We start from the raw sequence: 21,973 nt of genomic DNA, 5'->3' as shown, positions 1-21,973 counted from the left end.
TCTGAGAACTTCAGTTAGATATCCTCTGTTGAACCGACAAAGTTCACGACTTATCTTATGTTTTCAGATGTTGGAGCATCTCGGCTCCTCCCTTGTTTTTTCAGATGTCCTCTATTCTGTGAATAGAGGCTGCAATTCCATGACGAATACATTCATACCCGTTCATTTCAGGTTGCTCAGGCAGTGGAGAAACGGCACTGAGGACCCGCCCTGTCTGAGAACCTCCTTTGGTCAGCTAAGCTCGGGTGCAGCACAGCACGCCTTACCCGGGGATCCCATTCAAATCTTACCCGTCGCGGCCCATACGCAACTCATTCGACCTTTTTGTTCCAAACTTTGGTTTCATTTTTCTTTAAGGTAGCCCTTCGTCAGCCATCCCACATGCTATTTACATCCAGGAACATTCGGATGGTAAATCGCAAAGCCTGCGAGATGGCTCGCAGTGGAAAAGTTGTTAGGTGTATGTCTGGTCCTAAATTCGCTTTTGAAAAAAAAAATGAGGGGAGTCACAGGGTGTGACTTGGCCATTCATTTAAGGGACAATTGGAATGAGAGGACAGATACACTAGCATTACAGATATTAAACTGTGTATTGACAGATACTGTGCTTGATCCCATAGCTTTCGAACAGTCGAAGGATAGATCACAGCAAGAACAGCCATACAAAAGGAAGAGAAGGTAGAGAAGAAAGAAGACCACGATGGAAGCCTACATAATTTTACTGATTGTTGTATTTTTGCGCATGGACGCAAACCATGTTTCCCCATGACCCCCGCCGTTAATGTTTCCCACACACCGACTCCCCAAGGCCCAGTGATGAACAGCGAGGTTCAGACCTGGTGCACAAAATTCATGACCTGGTACTCGCTTTCATATATAATTGAATCACTTTTGGTGATTGCACTTCTCTGCATCATAGTGCAGACCCTCAGAGTGAGGAAATGGAAAAGGAGAGCCTCCCGTTCCTGCCCCTCAACCATTTACCGAGTCCAATCCCCTATTTTCGGTTTTCACCAATCCCCCAACCCCTTGATGTATAAGAAATTTATTTAAAGCGATCTGTAAATAAAAATGATACGGATGTATTATATTGTTCTGTACTCGACTGCCGAGTCAGAAAGCGATATGTACTGTGGTATGAATGAGTAAGACTTTAGATTGTGATAAAATGTTTTAAAAGTAAGACGAGAGTAGTTATTACGATAGGTAGAGGTTCCCGATTATTGGTAATGCATGTCCCCTTTGACATTGCGGCAATTAGGAAAAACTGTTAGCTAAAACATTTTGCCATAGTTAAGGACAGAGTAGACGCCCAGGAACTTGCTACGGTCAGGGAACCCAAAAGAACCGTACATAGGTGATCCTTCACAATTTCTCGTGAGGATCACAAGGAGGGAGTGTAGTCATCTAAGATGGACACCAGTGGATACAAAATGGGAGACTCCAAAGAGTGCAGGGAAAAACGGACATGGTAAAAAGCAAACCGCTTGCAGAAGCATTCAGCATTAAGACACTTGCAGAAACCGGTTTCCCGACAGCTGCAGAGTTCAGGCAAAGCTGTAAATGGGAAAACCATTTGCATAGTAATGAGGTGATACCGGGCCATCCCAGAGACAATAGATACAATTAAGTATCAATCGATACTTTTAATAGCGAACCAGACACGATGGAGCCAGAGATGCCAGGACAATGAGTCCTAAGAACCGCCCCAGCCATCAAGGAATGGCCCTAGGATAGGGGGGTTCAAATCATATTGATTGGGAAAAGGCCCAATCGATCCCCAGCAGGTGAGGAAGCCCGCCCCAAGGGTCACGGACCTCCTGGGACCTATAAAAGAAGGTCCCGCACATGGTTCGGTCTCCTGTCTCCGGCCTCCGACTCCAGCCTCCAGACTCCTGTCTTTTACACCGGCCGTCGAGCAGCAGCCATCGATAAGTAAGTGCCAAACGACGATCGCTACTTGACCCAAGCATTACTTATACCCTTGCCGACCGATAGTGACCCGAAGCTTGCAGACTAGAACGGAACAAAGGCCTTGTTCCCTGACCTTGCCTGTTCCTTCTTAGATAAGTATTAGTCATTTAATGGTAGAAGTAAGTTAGTCTTTAGCATGTGCATGAGTGTTATTATAATTGTTTTATAATAAACTCTAATTGTTTTGGACTTACTAATCGGTGTACAGCTTTATTGCTTTGAACTTGACCTTGATACTTGTGACGGTGTCTGTTACGGCACCTGGTGACTCCAGAGCATAGAAAGAGAAACAGAGCCAAGTGAGTGTTAGGCACACTTACTCAAAATGAGCAACAAGACAGCTGTGATATGGACAGAGAGCTGTGGTATGGACAGAGATCTGTGATATGGATAGAGAGCTGTGATATGGAATGTGAGCTGTGATATGGATAGAGAGCTGTGATATGGACAGAGAGCTGTGATATGGACAGAGAGCTGTGATATGGACAGAGAGCTGTGATATGGACAGAGAGCTGTGATATGGACAGAGAGCTTTGATATGGACAGAAAGCTGTGATATGGACAGAGAGCTGTGTTATGGAGAGAGCTGTGATATGAACAGGGAGCTGTGATATGGAGTTGCTGGGAGGACCCGGCCTCGACAGAACATCCACTGCATCATCTCTCCAGACTTTCTCTGTAATCAAACATTCCGGAAACAAGGAGAGAACCTTCTCTCCCACAGGGCTCCCTGTCAGCCTGGTATATTCGTAGTGCTCTCGCATCGGAGTCAGAAGGTGGTGGGATTGAGGTATCTCAGCACAGAATCCAGGCTTGTTGTGAACTTGCTGTTCACAAATTGACTGATGTGTTTCCCAATTTCAGAACAATCACTCCGCTTGCAAAATCCATCATCAGTTTTGAAAGTCTTCGGGGCAGCACGATGGCGCAGTGGGTTAGCCCTGATGCCTCGCGACACGGAGGTCCCAGGTTAAATCCCGACTCTGGGTCACTGTTCATGTGGAGTTTGCAAATTCTCCCCGTGTTTCGCCCCCACAACCCAAAGATGTGCAGGTTAGGTGGATTGGCCACGCTAAATGAAAATGAAATGAAATGAAATGAAAATCGCTTCTTGTCACAAGTTGGCTTCGAATGAAGTTACTGTGAAAAGCCCCTAGTTGCCACATTCCGGCGCCTGTTCGGGGAGGCTGTTACGGGAATTGAACCGTGCTGTGGCCTGACTTGGTCTGCTTTCAAAGCCAGCGATTTAGCCCTGTGCTAAACAGCCCCTAATTAATTTTCCTCAAACCCCCTCTGAACCTCGTGCCTTTCACCTTAAAATGATGTTACTAACCCTTCAGCTCAGGGAACCAGCTGCTTTCTATCCACCCTATCCATGCACTAATAATAATAATAATAATTGCTTGTTGTCACAAGTAGGCTTCAATGAAGTTACTGTGAAAAGCCCCCAGTCGCCTGTTCGGGGAGGCCAGTACGGGCATTACAAGTCAGCTGTATAGCCTACTGTGCTAAACCAGCCCCTATCTTAAATACCTGAGTCAGGTTCCATATCAGTTTCCTCTGCTCCAAAGGAAATAACACGAGTTTATCCAGCCTCCCTTCGTCGCTAAAATTCTCCATAGAATCATAGAATTTACAGTGCAGAAGGCCATTCGGTCCATCGAGTCTACACTGGCCCGTACAAAGAGCACCCTACTCAAGCCCACGTATCTATCCTATCCCCATAACCTAGTAACCCCCACTTAACCTTTTTTTGGGCACTAAGGGCAATTTAGCATAGCTGATCCATGTAACCCACACATCTTTGGACTGTGGGAGGAAACCAGAGCACCCGGAGGAAACCCACGCAGACACGGGGAGAACGAGCAGACTCCGCACAGATGGTGACCCAGCCGGGAATCGAACCTGGGACCTTGGAGCTGTGAATCAACTGTACTAACCACTATGCTACCGTGCTGCCACAGGCAATATCCTGCTGAATCTCCTCTGCACCCTCTGTAGTGAAATCACATCCTCTCTGCGGTATGGTGACCAGAACTGTACGCAGTACTCAAGCTGTGGCCTAACAAAATTTTTGTAAAGCCCCAAACATTCCCTCCCTGATCTTTTAATCTATGCCATGACTGATCAAGGCAAATATCCCATCTGCATTCTTAATTGCCCTATTAAGCTGCCCTACCGCCTTCAGGGATCTGTGGACAAGCACCCGAAGATCCCTCTGTTCCTTTAAGCTTCCTGGTGTCCATCCATTCATTGAATACTCCCTTATCGTGTTACTCCTTGCAAAGTGCATCACCTCAGACATTTCAGGGTTAAATTCCTTCTGCCACTGATCTGACTATTTGACATTTCTGGAATGTTCTACCTTGGAAACACGAAATGGTAAATGCAAGTCAGTTTATGGACATGATACTGCATCCTGCTTCATCAGAGTGTTTGTAATAGGTGCCGAGAAAAATATAATGGAATCTCAATCCCGCCCATCTCCGCCTCCTCTCCCTCTCTCTCCGCTGTCAACATTTCCTGCAGCCGAACTTGCCTCAACAGAGCTCAATAATTCCCCTCTGGGCACTAAATCTATTTAATGATCACACTACACAAAGATTGTGAAAGTCGAGACGGCATCAATTAATTTGTAGCAACATGTATCTGAGTAATGCAATGCATTTAATACCATCAGGGAATTATGGAACTGGAGACGCTCAGGAATGCAGTAACATCCAAACCACAACCGGTTTGAATCAGCGAGCACTGAGTGTGAACATGGCTTTCAGGCAGCAGCTCCAGAGTTTGACCGAGGAGACAATTTGTCCCATTTGTCTCGATTTCTTCGCAGAGCCGGTAATACTGGATTGTGGACACAACTTCTGCTGCTCCTGTATCTCTCAGTGTTGGGAAAAGAAAGAGGTAAACTCCTGCCCGGAATGTAGAGAGGAGTTTCCGGAAAGAACCCTCAGGGCAAATCGTGCCTTAGCGAAACTGGCCCAGAAAGCTCGAAAATTAAGATTGAGTCCGAAAGAGAAGAAAATTAAACTTCACTGTGAGGAACATCAGGAAGAAATGAAGCTGTTTTGTGAAACTGACAAGAAATTGATCTGTGTGAATTGTGTAGTTGCCCCTGATCACAGAGAGCACCGCTTCCTGCCGATTAAAGAAGCTGTTGAAAAATACAAGGTAAAAGGGAAAATATTTTACAACCTGATACTTTTCTCCCATTTTGCTTCTTTTAAAAGTATTTTTATTCAACAAATTTTCACCATTTTCAAACAAAAGAAAACAACACCAGCAGTATAAAAACAATCCCAGTTTCACAGACACCCCAAACCCCCCTCCCCAACAATCAACAGTAACCAACAGAAAGAGCTTGATGAACAAACACCAACAATAGTAGAACCGTTCTTCACCCCCCCCCAGCTCAAACTTCACTTTTCCAGGGTCAGGTCCCCCCGCCACACTGAGGCACAGGAGGAAGCTGACCTCCACCCCGACAACACCTGCCTCCGAGTGATCAGCAATGCAAAAGCTAAAACATTTGTCCCCGCCTGCCGGTCCGACATCCCGAATATGGCTTCTCGGAGACTGGGCTCCACATCCACATGTAAAACCCCCAAGATCAGGGGTGGGCAAACTATGGCCCGTGGGCCGCATGTGGCCCGCCAAAGGTCTTTATGCGGCCCACCAAGTCATTAAAAAAAAAAAAAAATTTTTTTTTTAAGGTTAATGGGGGGGGGCTGTTGGGTTACTTACTGGTATAGGGTGGATACGTTGACTTGAGTAGGGTGATCATTGCTCGGCACAACGTCGAGGGCCGAAGGGCCTGTTCTGTGCTGTACTGTTCTATGTTCTATATGAGGCGCCCAGAATCATAACCGGGTGAAGTAATTATTTTACTTAATATACTATGCGGCCCTTTAAAATTGTGAATTTCTGAATGTGGCCCTTGCACGGAAATGTTTGCCCACCCCTGCCCAAGATTGTGCTAAATACTGTTCACCAACACCTTTCCAGTTTCGGGCAGGACCAAAACATATGAACATGATTTGCGGGGCCCCTCTCACACCACTCACAAACATCCTCCACCCCCACGAACAGCCGGCTCATCCTTGATTTTGTGAGGTGCGCCCTATACACTACCTTCAGCTAGATCAGCCTCAACCTCGCACATGAAGTCAAGGTATTCACCCTCCACAGCACCTCACACCACAGTCCCGCTTCCTGCGTCCCCTCCAACTCCACCTCCCACTTCACCTTAATCCCCTCCATAGACACCCTCTCCTCTTTCCTAAGTTTCAATATATACCCTGAGAACATCCCAAATCTCTGAAGCAGCTTCATTATGCTCCCCACCGACGTGCTCGGTTCTGAAATATCCAGCATCAAATCATCGGTATTTAAGGACACCCTATGCTCCACCCTATCAGTATCCCCTTCCATAGCCCCTAGCTCCTTAGTACAATGGCCAAGGGTACTATAGCTAATGCAAACAATGGGGGCCGGGGGGAGGGGGGGGGGGCATACGACACCTCCGACTCATTATCCGGTGCAGTACAAAACACCCCAAATTCATGCTGTTAGTGCGAGCACTTGCTATAGGTTACTTATACAACAGCAGCACCCATGGATACAGGGCTGGTTTAGCTCAGTGGGCTAGACAGCTGGTTTGTAATGCAGACTAAGACTAGCACTGCGGGTTCAATTCCTGTACCAGCTGAGAATTCTGAATTCGCCCTCTGTGCACCCAAACAGGTGCTGGAATGTGGCGACTAGGGGCTTTTCACAGTAACTTAATTGCAGTGTTAATGCTTGCCTACTAGTTAAAATAAATATTATTTACATTTTACATAAATCTCGACCCAATTCCCAATCTCTCCAATACCACCATCAAATAACCCCAAGATCAAACACCTTCTCTGCAGCCAGTGCCACCACCACCTCCGTCTCCGTTCCCTCCACTGGAAACAGAACCACATTCAGCAATCTCTTCACATTTGGGAACAACTGCCTTCCCTCCACAACCCTGTCTGATCCTCCCCACTCATCTTCAGGAGACACCCTCCCAACCTTGATGCCAACACCTTTGCCAATATCTTGCCATCTACATTCATCGGCCATGTGGGCCTTTACAATCCACACTCCACCGGTTCCTTGTCCTTCTTTAGCAGCAATGAGATAGAAGCTTTCCCCATTGTTTGCAGAAAGACACCCCTCCTTATCGCATCCTCAAATATTTCCACCATCAACAGCGCCAGCTTGTCCTTAAATTTCTTATAAAATTCAACTGGGAACCCATGATCTTGGGGTTATTTGATGGTGGATACTCCAACCAGTCCAGGAACTCCCTCATCCCCCGCTCCCCCTCCGGTAGCTCTGACCTATACAGCTCCCGATAAAATTCCTCAAATAATTTATTAATCTGCTCCAGGGCCACCACCAGCTTCTCCATTCTATCCCGTACCCAAACTATCTCCAACTCCGATTCCTCCCTCCAGAGCTGACAGGCTATGCATTCTCCCCGCACTCAAAGACAGCCCTCTTCACCCTTCTCAACTGCTTTCCCCATGGACAATTGGTCAAACCTCGCCTGCAATTCCTTCCCCTTGGCCAGGAGGCCTGGGTCTGGGTCCCCGCATACCTACCATCCTCCTCCAAAATCTCCTCTATCAGTTCTTGGAATTCCTCCCTCTCATCCTTATCCACCCTAGTCTTGAACATAATCATCTCCCTCCTCACTATTGCCTTCAGAGCCTCCCAAACCACCAACTGCGAAATCTGTCCCTTGCAATTGAACCCCACATATACCTCAATCACATTCCCTATCTTATCACAGAATGAAATGAAATGAAATGAAAATCGCTTATTGTCACAAGTAGGCTTCAATTGAAGTTACTGTGAAAAGCCCCTAGTCGCCACATTCCAGCACCTGTTCGGGGAGGCTGGTACGGGAATTGAACCGTGCTGCTGGCCTGCCGTGGTCTGCTTTCAAAGCCAGCGATTTAGCCCAGTGCTGAAGCCCCGGTCCACTAAAAATCCCCTGTCCATTCTCCAACCAGGCCTCTCGGCTATTCCCTTTTCCTAAACCACGTCCATCCAATGCGGAGCAAGATCAAAAATCATGATTGCTGAGTACTCTCACCTCCTAACCCCAACCAATAGTGCCTTCCCCACCATGAAAAAGTAAATTCTCTAACACACTTGTAACGGGGAGAAAAACTCCCTTTCCCTCTGGTGTAAGAACCTCCAAGGGTTCACTCCTCCCATCTAACTCATGAGCCCACCAATGCCTTAACACATCCCCTTCCCTAACTCAGCAAGTCGGGTCAGCAAGCACAGCTAAGACCTGTCCACCTTTGGTTCCTGCACAATGCTTCAATTCCCCTCTACTATCAGCTCATGGGTATCCAGATCTGAGACAGCACCCTCTTCACAAAGCCCGCATCATCCCAGTTGGGGCCATATATGCTCGGCAGTCCCAATGATCTCCCCTCTGGCGCCCCTGTCACCATCACGTACCAGCCCCTCGATCTGCCACCAGCTTCTCCATCTGAAACTGCACCCTTGTGTCCACCAATGCTGCTACCCACCCCCCCCCCCCCCCCCCACCCCACAATACCTGCTATCGAACCCCAAATGGAATACCTGCCTCACCAAACCCTTCCCAAGCCTCACTTCATCCTTCGCCGTCAGATGGATCTCCTGCAGCATCACCGTTTCGGCCTTTAAGCTCTTCAAATGTGGAGAAACCCTTGATCTCTTCACCGGTTCCCCCTAACCCCTCACATTCCATGTTACTATTCTAACTGGGAGTCTCTCGCCCCACCACTCCCCCCACCCTCCTATCCGCCATCATCATAATAACTCCAGACCCTGCCCCTCAGGTCAGATTCACCACATCCTTTTGTTACCATCAAACCCCTGTCCCCCCTTCTCAGAATCCCCATCCCCTTCCTCTTGCAAACACCTCTCCCAGTATCGATCCCCTCCTCCCACCCTTTGCATCTCCCACGTCAGAACCAGTTCGACCAGCTTCCAATCACCCTGGCCTCTTCCCCCACCACACTCCCGTTCACTAGCCAAGCTTCGCTTGCTCATGCGGGGCCCCTGCCTAGACCCCCCTCCGCTCAATCCCCTCCCCCATAACCCAGTCCCAGAAAAACAAACAAAACAATGCAGACATTCCCCCCAACAAATACAAAACAAGAAACAATCAAAAAGAGAGATAATGACAAACTCAGTCCCCACCCCCAGTCCAAGTCCCATCTCTCAGTTCAGTTCCAGTCCTTCACCCTTCACCTCTGCCGTGTCCACCATCCCAAAGTAGAAATCCCTCGAGTTGTACATAACCCTCAGCTTTGCTGGGTGCACCACACCAAACCTCACATCATTGCTACACAGGGCCGCCTTTACCCAACTGAAAACTGCCCACCTCCTCGACAATTCCACCATCAAATGTTGGTTAATTCATATACCAAAACCCTCCTACTGCACCTCTCATCTTTGCTTTGCCAAACTCAGGAACTTTGACCTGAAACTTATGGAAGCAAATTATAACTGCCCTTGGTGGCTCATTTGCTTTTGGCTTATCCCTGAGGGACCGATGTGTCCAGCTCATATCGAGAGGATTCCCCCCCACCACCACCACCACCACTAACAGCTCTGCCAACATCTTTGTAAACTACTCAGTCAGCCTCAGGGCCTCCACCCTCTCAGACAGGCCCACAATCCATAATTCTGCTACCACAACCTCTTCTCCAGTCCTCCACCATGGCTCTCAATTAACGTCCGCCACCTTTCGCAGCTCTTCACCCCTTTCGGTGAACTGGTCACTATGTTGTGACAGGGCTTCCTCCAGCCCTCCTTGCTCCTGTACATTGGATGCTGTCTTCGGCATATTCCCCAGGACAATCGCCTCCTCCCCCCACTCCTTCATTGCAGCCATCATCTCCCTCTGCAATGCCTCCATATGCTTAGTGAACTGCCCCTCAATTCTCCGGCCATCACCTCAGTCAGAGTTTCCACTGTGAGGGGAGCGGCCCCACCCACCAATCCAGCCTCCGCCATTTTCCCAGCTGCCAGTGTTACCCGTTCACTTGATGGTGGACTTTCACGCACCCCCTTACTTCCAGCACACTTCTTCTGGGTCTTCAATGTCTCCCACCTTCCTTTTACCTTTCTGCACCAGCTCATTCAAAACTGCCCCAGAAACCAGGTATAAAAGTCCAAAAAACAGAGCCTGGAGCAGGAGCCGCCTAACATAGCATCTCCACCTACATGCCCTCACCTGAAGTCCTTCTTGTCTCCCATTTTCCTGCTCTAACATTTAAATTCTGTGATTTTCTCTCCCAATCACAGGATCGACTGAAATCTTCCTTAGATTCTCAAACAGAGAAGAAATCGATGGTTCTAGAAATGGAACAGAAACAGAAAGGGAAGATTTCTGAAGTTAGGGTAAGGTCTCCCTGTGCTGATTTTCTGGGATCTCGGTTAGTTTTGTTCCCTTTATCGCGGGACATTAATTATGTTTCACATTTCATTTGGTAGGAACAGTCGAGCAGTCTGCAGACCCACATCACATCCGAGTTCAGTAAAATGCACCAGATTCTCACTGAGAAAGAGCAGCTTTTACTCAGAGATCTCAGGGAAGAAGAGGAGAGGATTCTGGAACCAATGGAGAAAAACCTTCGAGAGATTCAGGAGAATTTAAATTCTATTGAGGAGAATCTCTCCAAGTTTCAGAAACAGATGGAGCAAAAAGACGAGCTGATATTTCTAAAGGTGAGGGAATATATTGCGGGTCAGTTCAGTGAACACTCATAGTCACAAAATTACTGATGATAACTGTGAAATTAACATAGAACGTACTGATAAATTAGAATCAGAATTAAACTGAAATTGTTTGCCACCCTGAACGGTTCTGCTGTTGTCTCTGAACTAACAGCTCCTACACTGTCTGCAGAATCCCTGGAGTGAAATTAATTCTCCTGATCTTGATAGTTCCTTTGTGATTATTTCCATGTTTCCCAAGCTTAATTTTCTCTTGGAACTCCCATTGTAATCCAGTTCCAGTTCCATGTTGTGAGTGTGTGGGTGTGTCTGGTACGGTGTGTGAGAGTCACTGGGCGCGATTCTCCCGAGTTACGAAAAATCGGGAAGCTGGCGTCAAAAACGGGCGCGTTTGACGCCAGCCTCCACCCCCCCCCCCGACCAGGAACTGATTCATCTCCCCGGTCGGGGCTAGCATCGCGTGGCCGTGAACTCCGGCATCGAGGGCTTAACGAATTTCGTTAAGCCCGCTAGCCAAAGTTAGCGACGGCTGACGCGTCAGATGACGTCAGCCGCGCATGCGCGGATTGGACGACTCCAACCCGCGTATGTGCGGATGACGTCATCACGCATATGCGTGAAACCCGCGCATGTGCAGGCCGGTATGCCCCGCAGAAGCCCCGCGGATGGATCCATCGGGGCGGCGGAGGGAGAAAGAGTGCGTGGGGTAAGTACCCGCTGCCCGCGATCGGTGGGCACCGATCGCGGGCCCATGGCACCCCGTACCACGGCCATGCCAATCGGTGCCATGGTTCCCGAGAACGGGACTTTACGGCCGTTTTTACGAACGGTCAGAGCAGGTGTGTTTTACGCTTGTAAAAACGGCCGTAAAGGCCTTGGAAATCGGCCCATCGGCCAGGAGAGAATTGCTGCTCGCCGTAAAAAAGCGTCGGGCAGCGATTCGTGTCGGGAGGCGGGCGTGGGGGGGGGGGGAGGAGAATAGCGGGAGGGCGTCGGACCAGCGTGTCCGTAAAAATTTACGCCGCCCGCTATTCTCCGATTTTTCGTAAGTCGGGAGAATCGCGCCCACTGTGTCTGTGAGCGGGACCGATGCTCAGTTACAGTTTATTTGACTCTCCACAATCTTCCTTCCAAAATCCATCACTTTCCACTTCTGTGTGAAATCTCATCTGCTCTGAGTCTGCTCATTTCACCAGCCTGTCTAACTCCTCCTGAAATCTGTTACTGTCATCCTCACTGTTCCTCATTCATTTCTTTCAGGAGGAAGCTTGTCAGAAGAGAAGGTAGGACATGTTCTTCACTGAAATTCTGCAGTTTGATAAAATAATTCTGTAAAGTGTTCTTATGGATTTAGTTCTTGGTTGTTGTCATAACAAAGAACAAAGAACAATACAGCACAGGAACAGGCCCTTCGGCCCTCCAAGCCTGCGCCGACCATGGTACCTGCCTAAACTAAAACCATCTGCATTTAGGGAGTCCGTATCCTTCCATTCCCACCCTTTCATATATTTGTCCAGATGTCCCTTAAATGCCACTATCATACCTGCTCCCATCACCTCCCCAGTCCATACATTAACCACACTCTGTATAAAAAAACCTGCCTCCCACATCAGTTTTAAACTTTTCCCCAAGCACTTTAAACCTATGTCCCCTCGTACTTGACTCTTCTACCCTAGGAAAGAGCATCTGACTATCCACTCTGACCATGCCACATAATCTTGTAAACCTCTATTAGGCCGCCTCTCAACATCTGTTGTTCCAGTGAGAACATATTGAGTTTATCTAACCTCTCCGAATAGCTAATGTCCTCCATACCAGGCAACATCCTAATAAACCACTTCTGTACCTTCTCCAAAGCATCCACACCTTTCTGGTAGTGTGGCAATCAGAATTGTACTCAATATTCCAAATGAGGCCTAAGTAAGATCCTGTACAGTTGCAACATGCCAATTTTTATATTCAATGCCCCGACCGATGAAGGCCAGCATACCGTATGCCTTCTTGACCACCTTATCCACATGCGTTGTCACTTTCAGTGATCAGTGGACATGCACATCCAGATCTCTCTGCCTGTCAGTACTCGCAAGAGTTCTACCATTTATTGTGTAATTCCTACATGTATTGGACCTTCCAAAGTGCATTACCTCTCACTTGTCCAGACTTACTAATCAGACCAGCTACATATTCTTCCTAATCATTTGTATACACCACGAGCAACAAAGGCCCCAGAACTGATGCCTGCGAAATGCCGCTAATCTTCCATTCAGAAAAGCATCCTTCTACAGCTACCCTCTATCTTCAGTGCCCAAACCAGTTCTGTATCCAACTTGCCAGCTCTCCTCTTATCTCATGTGACTTCACCTTTAAAGGATTAGTCTTCGAACGGCAACAATTATCTTTGTAATTCACACACAACTGCTTTATAATAACTATCTTTATGGCCGTGATTAAACAGTATTAGATTTTCTGTAACTGTTCCACAATATTGTATAAATGGCAAGATGTCAGGTAAATAATACAACCTGGTTCCCAGGCTGGAACTGATCACTTGCCTGATGTTGGCTGTTAGTGTCTGTGACCTTCCGACTGACCCTGAGAGAGCCGCACGGTCCATGCATCCAAGGCATGGGTCATCCATGACCCTGAGCAATCTGAGAAAGTCAGACGTTAAAGGGAGAAATGGTTCTATTTTTATTTTATAATACAAACTAGCTCTGTGTCCTTAACAACCACAACATCAAAGACTTGTATTAAGATAATGCCTTTAGGGCAGCACGGTGACGCAGTGGGTTAGCACTGCGGCCTCACGGTGCCGAAGTCCCAGGTTCGATCCCGGCTCTGGGTCACTGTCCGTGTGGACTTTGCACATTCTCCCCGTGTTTGCGTGGGTTTTGCCCCCACAACCCAAAGATGTGCAGGGTAGGTGGATTGGCCATGCTAAATTGCCCCTTAATTGGAAAAAATGAATTGGGTATTCTAAATTTTTTTTAAAATAATGCCTTTAATGAAATATAAAGTCATAAAGTCTCAAGGATGTTCACAAATTGACACAGGGACACATTAGGAAATATTAATACGGATGACGGAGGTAGATTTTAGAGCGAGTGATTGAGGAAGAAAGTGAGACAGAGAGACGGAGAGGATCAGGGAGGGAATTCCAGAGCTCAGGATCTCGGCAGCTGAAGGTCCAGCTCCCAATGGGAGAGTGACTAAAATCAGAGAGATTCAAGATGCCAGTAGAGGAGAGCAGGATTCTCGGCGGGTTGTGGGATCAGTTATTAAGGGTTGAACATTAAGTTCCAGATGTTTTCAGCCTTTGCCTTTGTTCCAAACTTTGTTTGTAAAACAGCAAGTAGACAGGCTAAATGTTTCTCTTCTACTGTGATTTGTGATATCCCAGTAACTAATCTGTTATCAGACTGTGAACCTTTTTCAGTTTATGGGCGTTTCCTTCTCTGCCTTTAAATTTGCAAGTTATCCTTTTCTCAGTTATAGAAACGTGATTAATATTTCACTTTGTACATTTTCTCTATCATCAGAAATGCTGAAATTTGACCATTTACACATGTTCTAAAATCGACTGACAAACTTATTGCATCTTTTATAACATACAGGATTAGTGAGGAGGGTCACCAACTCTCCGTATCTGCTGCCGCCCTGCCTATCGGAAAGTTCAAAGGCCCTTTACAGTACACAGCGTTGAGAGAAATGATAAACTCCATTAACCCCGGTAAAACTCTTCTATTCATTTTCCTGATTTTAAATCCAGTTGTGACAGGACTAAAGGGTCTCCAAGGTCCCAGATTAAATATTCACTTTGCCGCTTGTTAATCCTCGGGAGCCTCTCCATTCTCATATTTTACTGTCTGTGGGTTCCTCTGGGTGAGTGTCTGAAGCCATCAGCACCGTGTGTCAAAGCAGTGAAGGGATCTGTATAACCAGAGGAATAGAGCACCAATCTCAGGATGGGAAACACAATTTGTAGAGGAGACTGGACTGGTCCCGTCTGTCATTCTGTGGAACATTTTTTATCATTGTTCATTGGGAACACATTCAGACATTAGAGAGCAAGTGTTAAACGGCAAAGAATCTGGTTGGTGGAATTGGACACCTTCATCAAGAGGAGGGGCTGCAGAAACTGCGAGTCTGCACTGGATAAGGGAGGAACTGTGGTGATCTTATTGAAATGTTAAAGGATCAAAACAGAAGGGAGAATGTAAAAATCCACAAGTTTAACACAGTCACAGAGTCCAGATCAAAGTAGGTATAGTTTTAAATCTAGAATAGGGAGTTTGGATTGAGTGAGGTTGATTTTTTGAGTGACTCCATTGATGGAGCAGGTAGTGAACCAGTGAAGCCATTGCTCACTCTGTGAATTTGCTCAGAGGCCCAGTCCATTCTGAGGGCTGATCTTCAGAACAATATCACTGTCCACTTTCCCATGGGTTTGCAGTGTGGGAAGATGTTCTGTGGTTCCTGAGGAGGGGACAGGAAATCCTCCTCTGACTCCGGTGAGGGGAGTGGGGGTGACATGAATGTACAGCGGGGGTCAGAGAGGGAAAAGAGCGGCGAGCAGCAGTAAGAAAAATCTCACCTCCTGGTCACAGAGAAATCATTACAAAATAAGGGGAAAATGGACCTTGAACTTCAAAACGTCTTTCTTTCCTGCAGGTGGGAACACTGGATACCGAGTCTGTTGCTGCTACATAATCACAGCAGTTTGATTTGTGCTGTTCATTATATTCTGACTAGTCATCTTTGCACAGTTATATGCTTTTTTCTTAAATCTGATGCTTTCCTTCACTTCTTTAGTGAACCACGGATGGTGGATCCGCCTCTTGGGTATTTTCTTTCCAGTAGGCATCTACTATTCTGAATATTCTGAAATATCCGCCTAAATCTCTGCCACTGCTTCTCTATTGATGTATCCTCGGGCCTGGTGTCCCAGTTCACTGCAGCCAGCTCAGCTTTCATCATCACATTGTTGCTCTGATTTAAGTTTAAAATATTGATCTTAAATCCACTCTTTTCTCTTTCAAGCAAGATTTCAAATTCAATCATATTGTGGCTGCTGCTATCTAGGGCTGCCTTCACTCTGAGTTCATTAATGAATCCTGTCACATTGCACAATATAGAGTCTAATATAAGCTGTTCTCTGGTCAGTTCCAGAACGTGCTGCTATAGGAAACTATTTTGAAAGTTTTCTATAAACTCCTCATCCAGACAACTACTCCCAATCTGATTTTACCAGTTTATATGTCGATTAAAATCACCCATAATTATTGTTGTCTCTTTATCAGAAACACCCAATATTTCTCCTGGTATACTGTAGTTTGTGTTGGGAGGCCTGTGGACCATTCCCCCTGTTGACTTTTTCCCCAACTATTCCTCATCTCCATCCAAACCAATTGCCCATCCTGACCTCTTGAACCAAGGTCATCTCCAGCTATTGTACTGAGACCATCCTTGATCAGCAGTGCTACCTCTTACACCTTTACTGTAATAACCCTCACAAGACCCACAAAAACACTGATGGAACCATCAATTCACCAGACACGTGTTTCCGATATGAATCTAGGCTTTAATCGACTTACTTCAGAGCCAGCCTGTTAGCCGTTGATGAACTCTTAGTGAACTCAGGCTGACTCTGGACAAGGGCATTTATACAGCTGCGCTAGGGGGAGGAGTCGTGGGCAGAGCCAAGGGTGGAGCCCAGTACAAGTTCCTGAGTACTCCCAGAGCTACTCCTCCTAGTGGTAGGATAGTGCTACTGCGCTTACAAAGACTGTGAATTCTCATATATACATATATATTACATTCACCACAGACACCCCAATGAATCTCTTTGTTGGACTCATGGAATAGGAGCTCCCCTGATAGCGGGCGGAGGCCCATCAGCTGGGGCTCATGAAAATTGCCTCAGAAAAGCCGGCCCAGAATGGGACCGAAATGAGCAGAAGTCCCGATTGGGACTTTGGGATAGTAAGCCGCATTACAGCCTTTCCTTTTGTTGTCAAATTAAACTTCTTTTGAATTTACCTTCTCAGGCTTCCTTTTTATATTTTTTTATAAATTGCTTTTGCCCGATGGCAATGGAAGTTGGCCCCAAACTTTTTAAATCGATAGTTCAGCCCCCCACAGTAAGGGGATGCGTAATAGGTGAGAAAAGAAAATGGCGGCGGGGGTGATCCCAGCGCCAGGAGTCACCCCACTAATGGTGGAGATTTTGGCTGCAGAATTACAGAAGCTGTGGAAAGAGGTTTTGGGCAATGATGAGAAGGTGATCGAGGCGGCGATTTCCTCGACCCCAGGGGCCCTGTCTAAGATGGAGGAGGTGGTGAAGCAGCAGGGTACGGAGCTGCAGGAGGTAGGGGTTTCTCTGTTGAGGCGAAGCGACCAGATTGTTTCTCTGGAGGTGGAAATGGTGAAGCTGGTGACCGATAGTAAGAGCTCGAGGGCCAAAGTGGTCGCAAAGACAGAATCTGAGGGTGGTCAGATTGCTGGGGAGCCCGACCCCGACAGAGTTCATGAAAGATGGTGGGGAGGGGGAAATAGTGCCCCATGGAGCTACATGGAGCCCACAGGTCATTGAGGCAGGGGCCTCGTGCTGGGGAGCCACCTTGTGCGTTTGTTGCAAGGTTATCAAGAAAAAGAAGAATGTTATGATGGGGGAAGAAGCATCAGAGTAGCCGATAGGAAGGCAGGGAGTTGAGAATATACCAGGATGTTGGTGTGGAGCTGGCCAGGAGGCGTGCAGCTTCCAATGAGGCCATGGCAGCACTGCACCAAAGGACAGTGCGGTTTGGTGTGGCTGACCCCACACATCTTTGGGTCACCGACAAGAATAAAGCCCACTACTTCGACACTCCAGAGGCGTTCATCCAAAGAAATGGATTGGCTTTGAAATAATTGTATTTTGTACATTGAGGTAAGTTTGTTCGGGGGTGGACGGGGATTGTTTGGGTATTCTATTTGTCTGTCTTTTCTTATCAATGGTTAAAGAGGTGCTGATGCGGCTGTTTGGAAATTTGCAGCAGAATTGTGTTATGTGGGTTGTCGGGGTGGGTGTTGTTTACTGTTAATGGCGTTCTCTTTCGGAATTAATAAAGTTTGTTTTGGGTGTGGAGTTGGTTCAGTGTTTGGAATATTGGAGTTGGTGGGGGGAGGGGAGGGGGGTGCTCCCTGCAGGGGTCGCCCCACCATCTGATTTAATCAGTTAACGGAAGTGAAAAGATGGAGATTTGTTAAATACGAGTATAGGGGTTATGGATACTGGGTGGTTGGGGTGTGCTGAGGGGTTTGGTGAGGGGGGAATTATTTGGGGACCCGGTCGTGGTTCACTTGGTTATTTGGGTGGGTATTGGTGGGGAGGGGGGGTTGTGGAGAGAAGGAAGTGGGGGTTGTTGGATTCATATTCAGACAGTGACCTGGACTTTAGTTTGTCTGGTTGTGTTTGGGAATCTGGTGGCCATTTTGGATGGCCTGGTGTTGGCTCTTTTCTGGGGTTGCTGGATGACCTCTTGAGGCAAGAATGGCTGACCCAGGTGTTTGTTGGGGTGGGGGGGAGGGGTGGATAGACGAGCCCCTAACCCACTGGTCACATGGAATGTGAGGGGATTGAAGGGCGAGTAAAGAAATCCTGGGTGTTTGCGCACCTGAGGACTTTGAAAGCTGATGTGGCGCTGTTGCAGGAGACAGATATGCAAGTTAGAGATCAGAAAAGACTATGAAAGGGTTAATTAGGACAGGTGATTCATTCGGGATTTGAGAGGAGGGCCTGGGGCTGCGATCTTGATTAATAAAAATATAACCTTAGTGACAGGGAATAATTTGACGGATTCGAATGGGAGGAGGTAATTTGACTCTTCTGTAGTTAAATCTTCTGTTTTTCTTTCCAATCATGGAATTTTTAGTCTCTCAGTAAGTAATTGGAATTTCAAATTTGGTCTAACAACAAAAAAAGGTTGTTGGTTCCTCATCAGAACATAAGGAAATATGGGAGTCTCTCCAAGATCGTAACACATTTGGGGATTTGGTCTGGTATCACACTAAGAGAAACTACAGAACCCGATGGTAGAGAGGGATCTGGGTGTCCTGGTACACAAATGACACAAAGTTAGTCTGCAAGTACAGCAAGTGATTTGGAAGGTAAATAATCAAATATAAAAACATGTTGGTGCAGCTCTGCAGGTCCTTAGTGAGGCTGCATTGGGAGTACTGTACCATTTTGGTCTCTTTACTTCAGAAATGGGCATTAAATTAGAAGCAGACGGTTCACTCGCCTGATTCCTGGGGTGAAGGGGTTATCTTATGATGAAAGGTTGAGCAGGTTGGGCCGATACCCATTGGGGTTTCGGACAATGAGAGGTGATCTTATTGAAACATATAAAATGCTGAGGTGACTTGAGAGGGTGGATGCTGAGAGGATGTTTCCCTTGTGGAGGAGTCGAGCATGAAGGGACAGTTTAACAATGAGGGATCTGACATTTGAGACTGAGATGAGGAGAATTTGTTTGCTGTCAGAGGGTTGTTAGTGTTTGGGATTCTCTTCCCCAGTGAGCAGTGGTGACTGGGTCAGGAAATATATTCAATCAGATCAGCCATGATCTTACTGAATGGTGGAGCAGGCTCGAGGGGCCGAATGGCCTCCTCCTGCTCCTAATTCTTGTGTTCTTGTAATGTAATTTCTGTCTGGTATCTTACAGGCTCGGATTGTGTACAACCTGTGCAGTGACATCGAAACGCTGCTTAGCGGAAATATCACTTCCCACCCGCTCTCTCTCCAGCTCTTTCTCTCCTTCCCTCTGTTCCCTCTCCCCCTCTCTAGAAGCTTGACCTTTCCCTCCTGCTCTCCTTCTTATAGTCTATCTTCCCTCTCTCACATTCTCTCTGCCCCCGCCATCTTTCTCCTTCCACTCTCTCTCCCTCACTTTGTCCGTGACTCATATCTCTGCCTCTTCTCCCCCATCCTTCCATAGAATCCTTACAGAACAAAAGGAGGCCATTTGTGTCTGCACCAAACTCCTAAATAGCAGTCTAACTAAGCCCACTCGCCTGGCTTTTCCCCATTACCCTACGCATTGATTCTGGCCAATCCAACCCACCTGAACTGGAGGAGGAAATCACAGCATCCAGAGACAACACACAGAAACCCGAAGTAGGCACAAACTCCACATGGACATTCACCCAATGGCCCTTAATACTGTAAGGCAGCAGTGTAACCACTGTGCCACCATACCACACTCCACCTATACGTTCTCTCACTCCATTTCACCCTCTCTCCTTCCTTCAGTCTTTCCCACAATCTCTCTCTTCTTTTCCACATAATCATTCCGTCTCTCCCACGCACTAATGGGAGGCACAACGGTTAGCACAGATGCCTCACAGCTGCAGAGTCCTGGGTTCAATTTCTGTCTCGGGCGACTGTCTGTGTGAAGTTTTCACTTTCCCCCTGTGTCTGCGTGAGTTTCCTCCGGGAGCTCTGGTTTCCTCCCACAGTCCAGGTTAGGTGGATTGGCCATGCTAAATTGCCCCTTAGTGTCCAGAAGGTTAGGTAGGGTTACTGGGGTACGGAGAAGGTGGGGACTTGGGCTAGGGTGCTCTTTCCAAGGGCAGACTCAATGGGCTCAATGGCCTTCTTCAGCATTACGATTCAGCATTACGATAATATCACTATGATCACTATCTGTCCCTCCAACTCTCTATCCCCATTCTCCATCCCCTCTCTCTTACAGCCCTTTCCCAAGCTCTCCTCCACTTGCCCATGCTCTCTCCATGACCTCATTATTCTTGTATACCGTTCCCATTCACTTACCCCTCCTCATGCTCTGTCTCCTTTCCCTCTGTGCACTTTCTCCTCTGTCTCTCCCACTTTCTTTCCCGTCCTGTCTTGCACAGCACTGTTTTTTCACAGTGCCAGGGTCCCAGGTTCGATTCCTGCTTGGGTCACTGTCTGTGCGGAGTCTGCACGTTCTCCCTGTGTCTGCGGGGTTTCCTCCGGCTGCTCCGGTTTCAAGTCCCACATGTCCCAAAAAACGTGCTTGTTAGGTGAATTGGACATTCTGAATTCTCCCTCTGTGTACCTGAACAGGCACCGGAACGTGGCGACTAGGGATTTTCGCAGTAACTTTGTTGCAGTGTTAATCTAAGCCTACTTGTGAAAATAATAAAAATTATTATTTTCAGTATTACATTGTCTCCTCTCTCTTTATCTTTCTCTGACTGATAGTCCCCCTCTCTTTTTCATACTCTCTACATCTCCATCTCATTCAATATAAGCTTCTGACACTATCCTGCTTTCTATACGCAGGACTTTTTTACCCTCTCTCATCCCATTATTCCTCACTCCCCCTCACAGCTGCTATTTTTTTTTCTCTTCTCAACTGCACCTCTCCCGTCCCTTCTCTTTTCCATTTCTCTCTGTCACTCCCTCTCTGCCCTCTTCCCTCCCTCTCTCCATGTTCCCATCCAATTCCTGCTCCCTCTACTCTACCACTTATTCTCCTCCCCCTCACAAACCTCTCTCCTCTGCTCCTCACTCCCCATACACTCTCCCTTCCCCAACCCCTCTCTCTAAATCACTGACTGTGTTATTTTAACTTTCCTCCAGCTCCAGCCTCTCTGCCTCTGGATCTGAACACAGCGAATCCCTGGCTCATCCTGTCTGAGGACCGGACCAGTGTGAGACTCGGAGACAAACGGCAGCCGCTCCCTGACACCCCGGAGAGGTTTGATCCCTGGGAATGTGTCCTGGGAGCAGAAGGATTCACATCAGGGAGACATTACTGGGAGGTGGAGGTGGGGGAGAAGACAGAGTGGATTCTGGGAGTGGCCAGAGAATCTGTGGACCGGAAAGGGAGAACCTCCCTGAGCCCTGAGTTTGGATTCTGGATTGTGGGACTAGATCCCGGAAGTCGTTATTTTGCCTCCACCTTTCCCTCTGAGTCCCCCATCACCCCGAATGTGGATCCCCGGAAGATCGGAATTTTCCTGGACTATGAGGGGGGACAGGTGTCATTTTACAATGTGGACAACATGTCCCATCTCCACACTTTCACCCTCACTTTCACTGAGAGAATCTTTCCCATCTTCTGTCCGGGATTGAATGACGATGGGAAAAACTCAGCCCCGCTGACAATCTGCGGGATTAAAGGTCACTAACAAATGAATTATAAATTATATTGCGGGCTCCATGATTACATTTGTAAAATGATTTTTC

At 47.3% G+C, this 21,973-nt stretch overlaps 1 protein-coding gene across 1 annotated transcript; it reads left to right on the top strand.

The window, feature by feature from the left end:
* The first annotated feature begins 4,600 nt into the window (after positions 1-4,600).
* Positions 4,601-21,973, top strand: LOC119976472 (zinc-binding protein A33-like). The gene is made up of 6 exons (XM_038817012.1): positions 4,601-5,148; positions 10,324-10,419; positions 10,513-10,746; positions 12,016-12,038; positions 14,370-14,485; positions 21,365-21,973. The coding sequence occupies exons 1-6, from the start codon at positions 4,618-4,620 to the stop codon at positions 21,913-21,915; spliced, it is 1,551 nt and encodes a 516-aa protein (XP_038672940.1). The 5' UTR covers positions 4,601-4,617; the 3' UTR covers positions 21,916-21,973.

This window comes from Scyliorhinus canicula, chromosome 13, assembly GCF_902713615.1.
Source record: "Scyliorhinus canicula chromosome 13, sScyCan1.1, whole genome shotgun sequence".
Lineage (NCBI taxonomy): Eukaryota > Metazoa > Chordata > Chondrichthyes > Carcharhiniformes > Scyliorhinidae > Scyliorhinus > Scyliorhinus canicula.
Note: the sequence above shows the minus strand (reverse complement) of the source record. Positions and strands in the feature narration are given on the sequence as shown.

Coding starts and splice junctions, on each gene's coding strand:
- LOC119976472 (XM_038817012.1), top strand. CDS start 4,618: ATGTATCTGAGTAATGCAATGCATTTAATACCATCAGGGAATTATGGA. Junction 10,420..10,512: donor GGAAGATTTCTGAAGTTAGG/GTAAGGTCTCCC, acceptor TTCATTTGGTAG/GAACAGTCGAGCAGTCTGCA. Junction 12,039..14,369: donor GAAGCTTGTCAGAAGAGAAG/GTAGGACATGTT, acceptor TATAACATACAG/GATTAGTGAGGAGGGTCACC.